The 7663-nt window shown below is 35.4% G+C and overlaps 3 protein-coding genes and 1 non-coding gene across 4 annotated transcripts; 1 reads left to right on the top strand and 3 right to left on the bottom strand.

Annotated features, from left to right (window-relative positions):
- Window positions 1–483: 483 nt before the first annotated feature.
- Window positions 484–1653, bottom strand: RO3G_17416 (uncharacterized protein; the record flags this gene model as incomplete). The annotated part of the gene is made up of 2 exons (XM_067671999.1): window positions 484–532; window positions 701–1653. The coding sequence occupies 2 exons, from the start codon at window positions 1651–1653 to the stop codon at window positions 484–486; spliced, it is 1002 nt and encodes a 333-aa protein (XP_067528100.1).
- A 2664-nt stretch (window positions 1654–4317) lies between these two features.
- On the bottom strand, window positions 4318–5538 carry RO3G_17415 (uncharacterized protein; the record flags this gene model as incomplete). Its single annotated transcript, XM_067671998.1, has 1 exon — window positions 4318–5538. The coding sequence occupies one exon, from the start codon at window positions 5536–5538 to the stop codon at window positions 4318–4320; it is 1221 nt and encodes a 406-aa protein (XP_067528099.1).
- A 950-nt stretch (window positions 5539–6488) lies between these two features.
- RO3G_17414 (uncharacterized protein) lies at window positions 6489–6928 on the top strand (the record flags this gene model as incomplete). Its single annotated transcript, XM_067671997.1, has 3 exons — window positions 6489–6497; window positions 6703–6771; window positions 6854–6928. 3 exons carry the CDS (start codon window positions 6489–6491, stop codon window positions 6926–6928), a joined length of 153 nt encoding a protein of 50 aa, XP_067528098.1.
- On the bottom strand, window positions 6783–6854 carry RO3G_19242. The gene has a single exon. It is a non-coding gene; the product is annotated as a tRNA-Asp (tRNA).
- Window positions 6929–7663: the final 735 nt, after the last annotated feature.

The raw sequence follows: 7663 nt of genomic DNA, 5'->3' as shown, positions 1-7663 counted from the left end.
TCTGGTCTTGCCAAGACAGGTGCAGTGGTGAGTAGCTTCTTTAATTGTTCAAAGGCTCGTGTCGCCTTATCTGTCCAGGGTACTTTCTTTTTTGTCTTTGTTAGCTCATGTAGAGGTCTTGCGATTGAAGCAAAGTTTTTGATGAACCTTCTATAGTATGAAGCTAATCCCAAAAATGATCTTGTTTGTGTTACTGTCTTTGGCATAGGACATTCTACTATCTTTTGAATTTTCGATGGATCTGTCTGTATTCCTTCTTTTGTTACAATATAGCCAAGAAACTTGAGATGTTTTTTGAAAAAGATACATTTCTCTAGGTTGAGCTTTAAATTCGCTACATCAATGCATTCAAATACTTGTTTTAGGTGTTCCAAATGTTCATAAGGGTTTTGTGAGTAAACGTTAAGATCGTCTATACAGTGGGTCAAAAAACTGCACCAACGCAACTCAATTTTTCGGAAATACCAGTATAGCTCTGTCAGTTTAACAGTAAACATTACGAAACTTGGAACAAAAAGAGTTAATACTGTTACTATTTATTGATAAAAGTTTCAAAGTCAGATGCGGAGTATTGATCTAAGGAGCGCTCAGCAAAAAGAGGAGGTCGGTTGGTGCAGTTTTTTGACTTTTCTAATATTTAGTGGATCCACCCTTTTCTGCTAAGACAGCTTGTATTCTGTCGGGCATACTGTCTATATACTTGATGCATTGTTCCTTAGTAAACGAATTCCATTCATTTTCGACTCTTTGCCACAGGTCATGGATGCTAGTCGCCCTATTATCATACATGCTTAGCTTTAACTTCAAATGATGCCATATATGTTCAATAGGATTAAGATCTGGACTTTGTGATGGCCAATCGTCAATGTAAATCATGCCACTATCCTTCATCCATTGTGTTGTGGACTTTGATCGATGTTTGGGATCATTATCGTGCTGAAATACCGACGTTTCCCAGTTCAGACCATAGCATTCCATAGTGTCTTTTAGACTTGTACCAAGGATTTCTTGGTATACCTCTGAATTCATGGTGCCATTATAGATCTGACATGCGTATCCAGGTCCTTCGCTGGTTATACAACCCCATAACATGAGACCACCGCCTCCATGCTTCACAGTAACGTCGATATGGTGAGGCTGTAAACGATCACATTTTCTTTTCCAGTAATACTTGCAACCATCAGAGCCCCAAATGTTGATTTTCGTCTCATCAGAAAAGATAACACGTCGCCAATCATGTACTGTCCAATATTGATGCTTTTTAGCCCATGTTAATCGAGCCTTCTTGTGCTTTTCAGTCAATAATGGCTTCTTCTTTTTGATCTCAGCATAAATTTCAACTGAATGTAAGACATTAATTGCCGATTGATACGACATAGGGTGTCCCAGCTCCTCCAACTTCATTTGCACATCCTTGGCAGTCTTTAAACAACCTGTGAGCACTTGTCTCTTGATGTATCGACGTGTTGACTCTGCCACAATGCTCGGTCTGCCTCCTCTTTTACGTATTCTATCGTGTATCCACTTATTTGCATACCTATTGACGGTATTTCTATGCACTCCAACTCGTTTCCCAATGACTGCAGGATCAACACCGTTCTCTAATAATGCTTTGATACTGTTTTGAATATCGGATGGAAGCTTTTTGGGCATTTCTAATGATGGATGGATACTGACGATGTATGATGGGTTTGGGTAAAGTAGGAAAGAAAAAAAAGAAAACAATTGCAAAAAAATTTATTTTAAGGTCCCCAGTGTGACTAGTAATAAAAAAAATTAGATTAAATCCGCCGGAATAGTCTCAGTCCGAACATATGATACCAAATACCTTTTCATTTTAAAAGTCAAAAAACTGCACCAACCGACCTCCTCTTTTTGCTGAGCGCTCCTTAGATCAATACTCCGCATCTGACTTTGAAACTTTTATCAATAAATAGTAACAGTATTAACTCTTTTTGTTCCAAGTTTCGTAATGTTTACTGTTAAACTGACAGAGCTATACTGGTATTTCCGAAAAACTGAGTTGCGTTGGTGCAGTTTTTTGACCCACTGTATATGCTACTAGACATTTGTTCAATAAGGGTCTGAAGCATAAGTCAATGAGCCGTTGAAAAGTGGCTGGTGAGTTTACTAATCCCATTGGTAGCATGTTATAATGATATGTTCCAAATTTAGTTGTGAATGCGGTGTATTCCTGGCTGCTTTCTTCTACTGGCACTTGGTGAAATCCAGCTCGCATGTCCAAAGCTGAGAATATTTTTGCTTTTCCTAGTGTATCAAGTAAATCATCTATTCGAGGCAATGGATATGAATCTTTCTTGGTGACAGTATTTAACTTTCTGTAGTCAATGACCATACGATAATCTCCGTTCTTCTTTTTAACTAATATGACAGGTGCAGCCCACGGACTATTTGAGGGTGATATTATTCCGAGTTTACAATATTTGTCTAACTCTTTTTGTAAGTAGTCGGCTTCTATAGGACTAAGTCTGTAAGGACGGTGTCGAATAGGCATTGTGTCTTTTTCTAGTATGATTTTGTGTTGGATAAGGTTGGTGTGGCCCATAGTGTTGTTGTCCCAATCAAAGATGTGCTTGTATCCTTGTAATAGCTTACTAATTTCTAGCTTTATGTCGTCAGACAAGTCCTGTATTTCGAATTTGTCTAGAAGTTCTGGGTCTAATGTTTTCTTATCTTCCTCTATTTCACTAATATGTCTTCTTTCCAAAGCGCACAATTCAGGGTTATTACTTAGATTGTAGGCATTTACTATAGTATCCTTTTGCAGGTTGAATTTTTCGAGCATCCCTAATTCTTCTTCAGGTTCTATTTGTATGTATTTCTCCGTTCTATTGAATATATGTATTTCCAAATTCCTTTTGTTGGATACGAGAGATGTACATGGATCAAAATATCCTTGTGCAGGTAAAAGAGTTGGATGGGTTACGTCAAATAAATACACATGATTATTCCGTTCTTCAATAGGCTTATCGATTGTTATGGTCTTTGATGTGTTAGCCTGAATGGTAAGACCTGTGGATGATGCTTTTATACGGTAAGTTTCTTTTTCCAAGATTATGTCGACTTTTTCTCCTTGATCGTCGTCTAATACTAGTAATGATTGTCCTTCTTCTTCTTTTTCGACGTCTTCTTCTTCTGAATGACTTTCTTCAGATTCTGTTGAACTATTTGTATCCGTATCATAGCTTTTATCAGACTCTTCATTATCAAAGTGTACATACTTAGTTATTTTGGAATTTGTTAAACTTATAGGCTGCTGATAATTCTGATGAAGGGCTTTTATCTTTGGCAAGGCTGCATTCTTCTTGATAAAATGTATTTCTATTTCAGCTTTCTTGTTTTTGTATTTCACTTTTAAGGTTGAGCTGTTGAAGTCAATTTTAGCCTTGGCACGATTTAACCAATTGGTGCCTAAAATGAGGTGCGAAGGACATGATGGTAGCACTTCTACCGTACAAGGAATAATGATGTCTTCTTTTACTTCTATTGGTACGTCATAAATTATTCCTAGAGCAGGTTGTTTACTATTATTTCCAAGTGTAAAAATGCTTTCAGACGGTGCGTCTATTTCTAAACCGAGTTCATCAGCCAATGCTTTTGACATACAAGTCTTGGCAGCTCCACAATCTACTAGCGTCTTGATCTTTTTATCATTGATATGTACAATACAATGTGCTGCGGTTGTATTTAATTCATCGTCAACAATATCTAGAGCTTGTATCATTGGTTGCTGTTGATTTTGTTGTTGCTGTTTTGTGGATATGCGCTTGGGTCTACATTCGCTGACTAGCTTTCGTCTTAAGGTTGGAGCTACTTGGATAAGTTCTCCTATTTCGATATCTGCTTTTTGCTTCATTACATCAGAAACTATGTCATACTGAATTAAAGCTGGTTCACTTTTAGTTCTAGTTCGCTTTTGTTTGATCGTTTCTCTATCTTGTACAGGTAAATCTGTGTCCATGTTTATATCATGTTGTGATGTATTCTGTTGATTGCTAACTGGCTGAATATCTTCCAAATGAATTCTCGTTGCAACCTTTCTTGTTAATGTAGGTTGCTTGCCCTTCGTCTTCATTGTTGGCTTTGTTTTGTTATAAGGAGTAGCAGTAGTAACATCAGGAGGCCGTTCAGGTCTTATTGCAGCACAGAGCTCTATTTGAGAAGGATCATAATTGGTTTCTGTATCTGATAGGATGACATTAAGTTGGTGTTGAGAGTTTTCATGTTTAATGGATTTGTTATTATTGTGGGTGTTCGATTGACCATTCATTTTATCATTAAAAACAACCGACCCATTTAGTTTTTTGACTGACTAGGTTGTTGAGGTTGAGATTGTTGCACGGGCGGTCTGTTTTGTTGCGGACGGTAAGCTTGATTGTTAAAGTTATTTCTGCTTCGTCCTTGATTGTTATAGTCTTGTCTTCCGTGATTATTATCGTTACGTTGGTAACCATTGTTATTATACATATTATTATTGTAGTCATTATTGTTATAACTGTTATTGCCATTTTGGTATTGATACTGATAATTATCATTGTAACGATTACGACGATTGTAATTTCTAGCCGGGTTTTGATATTGTTGTTGGTTACCCAATTCATTTCGGATGGTTTGTTCAATAAGATTAACCAAATCCTGTTGATTATTATGTTGGCTATGATATGCTCCATTGTTCCTTTGAGCTTGATATGGGTAATTTTGGGCATGATAATTATTACGAGTAATTTCCAATGTTGATAACTGGTTGGGCCCACTTACAATCTGAGGGTTAGGTATTACAGTGTTAACCATTCCGTAAGGATGTAAGCTAGAGATTGGGATTACTTGAGCAGGACCTTCGTTTGCGTCAATCAGTTCAATGTTATGATCATTTGTCGGGTATCGCTGATGATAGACACCATCATCATGATATATGAGTGCGTGATTTACATTTCTTGGTATGAATGGGTTGTCAACCATTGCGATCTTGCGTGGACGGTTTGCGTTCCACCAACCTTCTGCGTGGTTTAACCAATCTTGAAATGTTCTAGCACTACTTTGTATACAAAATTGTTTGATATCCCTTAATAAACCTGCGCGAAAGCGGCTTTCGATTACGGCTTCGCTAGTGATATTAGCCAAGTCAGCAGCTTCACGTAATCTTGAAAGGAATATTTGAGGGTGTTCTTGCTCTCCTTGGATCATATCATTGAATTCCAATTCGTAATTCTGAATTAACTCAGGAGTAATGTAATGACTTTTCAAAAGTTCCATAGCTTCATCGTAGGTCACTTGTGGACGATCCTTGAGTATAGTTTTTTCAAAGTAGACTTTAGCAGCTCTACGTAATTGAGATTTGAGAATAGCGAGTTTGCGGTTATCACTATGTGTGTTGCTGAGTATAAGGTAGGAATCCAGTAGCTCTTGAAAATGGCGAAAGTCCTCGCCTTCATAGCCATAGAATTCGATTAGTTTAGGACGGTATCCTTGAATTTGGTTGCTGCTTTGCACCAACGCGATGGGTTCTGTCGTTGCCATTGTTGATAGTAAGTGTTTTGATATTGTTGATTCGATTTTGATTAAGTTCTTTTGATCAGTTCGATAGATTTCTTGATTTGTTGATTTATTTCCCTCGTAGTGACCACCAAATGTAACTTGTTAGTACTTGGGACTTGGCTTGTGTTAAAGTGATGTAGATTTGTTTAAATTGAGGTTTGAAGTCTTGAATGACTTGAGTTTAGGTAACTTGATTGAACGTTTAACAGTTCTTTAGAGTAAATTGTCTTTGAGTAGTGACCACCAGATCTTTTTAGATCAATAAGGTTAAGAATAAGATTGTTTGATAAACGATAAAAATAAAAGGGAACTTTCTTGATTTGTGATAACTCGGGTATCAGATCAGAAAGAATAAGTAAAAATAAAAAGAAAAGAAAAGGTAATTGTGACCCAATAAGAAAAGATTGCTTTTTAAGCGTAAGAAGATTTGATTTATTGAATTGGATTGGATAATGTTATTTTGTTTAAAAATATTCATCTTATTTATATAAAAATTGGCGTGGCTTATTGTTTGTGTTGTTTGACATCTATGTCGAACGACATCAATGTCGCTGGACATCAAAATTATTCTTGTGATCAGCATTGTTCTCTTGATCTAAAATTTCATCAATTGTGCTACAGTGTGTTACAGTGTAATAGCTTGTTTTCTATTTAGGCCTTGTGTATTTATAAAGGGTTTAAAGTAGTTTTGAATATGAAGTAAAGTTATATTTGAGTATTTTCTTGATAGGAGTGACCACCAGATCTTGTTTTAAAGTAGATCAGTCTTGATATAAAGGTAATAGTAGCTTGATATGAGCTTTAACAGTGATACAATGAAGATATTTGGCTTCAAGGGACTCGACTTGTTGTTGATGTTTAGTAAAATAGTAATAGTAATAAAAGAGATTTGCTTTGAATGATATTTATTTAAAAATAATCAAAAGTAAAGTATGTCAGAAGTAAGTTTGTCAAAAGTAAGTGAATTAATTGTTTTTATAGTTTTTATGAATTTTATAACATGCTTTAAAATTTAAAGCATGCCTTGATTTTAATGCACCTTTTAATTTTTGTGCCTTGCATTAATTTTTATGTACCTTCGGGTCAAAATTTATAATCTGCATCCTTACAACAGTACTAAAAAAAACTTGACTGTATATCTTTCAGTGTTACAATATTATAAAAACCTTACAAAATCCAATTATCACAACAGGCACCACAATCGGCTTCGTCACGGTAAAAAGAAGCTCTCCGGCGGGGAATTGAACCCCGGTCTCCCGCGTGACAGGCGGGGATACTCACCACTATACTACCGAAGATCCGTGCTTTGTCGTGCTACCAAAGAGAAGGATCAAACTCCGTGTCCCGGTCCGCACCACTACAAATAATGTAGGGGCTTTGACGTAGAATTTTAACACACCTAACAATCATAGATTCGTAGGTTTTATAATTTTCTATGAGAAAACATTATATCTTGCTGTATTGCACCTTTTTTAATTTTGAAAAAAGATTTAGGTGCGAAAAAAATGAAGAAATTGAACAGTATTTCTGTTTTTTTTGTAGGGTAAGTATTCATAGAGTTATTCATGTTTTAAAAAAGTGTCTGTTTTTTTTACAGATGATATTTTTTTTGGAAAGCCTGTTCCCCTCTATCGTTGAAAGACCGATATCTTCTTTTTTTTATTTTTGAGGGCAAAAAGCGGAAATCAAAAGTACTTTCGGATTATTTTGCTCAGAAGAATACATATTAGGAAGGTAGTCTGTGGTTTTTAGCTTAGGTCATTACAAACGTATTACAGAACGTAACAAAATAGTCGTGTTTGGGAAAAAAAAAAAAGACAAAGTAAAAAAAAAAAAAAAAAAAGTCTAGCAATAGAAAGTTCATTATTCAAATGAAAACAATAATTTAACAACAAATATACTTTATAGAAATGTAAATGTCTTTACATTATAAAATAATAATAAAATAAAGAAGCTCTGCTAACATTTTGTTACAAGGCAGTTATAATTAACAAATACATACAAAACTTTTTTGTTTATCAAATAAATATATTGCTTTATTATTTTTTATGCCAAATATTGTAAAAGAATATATGTTTTTAAGCTTATTCTCGTTCATTACTTACTT

This window comes from Rhizopus delemar, genomic scaffold (genome assembly GCF_000149305.1).
Source record: "Rhizopus delemar RA 99-880 supercont3.60 genomic scaffold, whole genome shotgun sequence".
NCBI lineage: Eukaryota > Fungi > Mucoromycota > Mucoromycetes > Mucorales > Rhizopodaceae > Rhizopus > Rhizopus delemar.
Note: the sequence above shows the minus strand (reverse complement) of the source record. Positions and strands in the feature narration are given on the sequence as shown.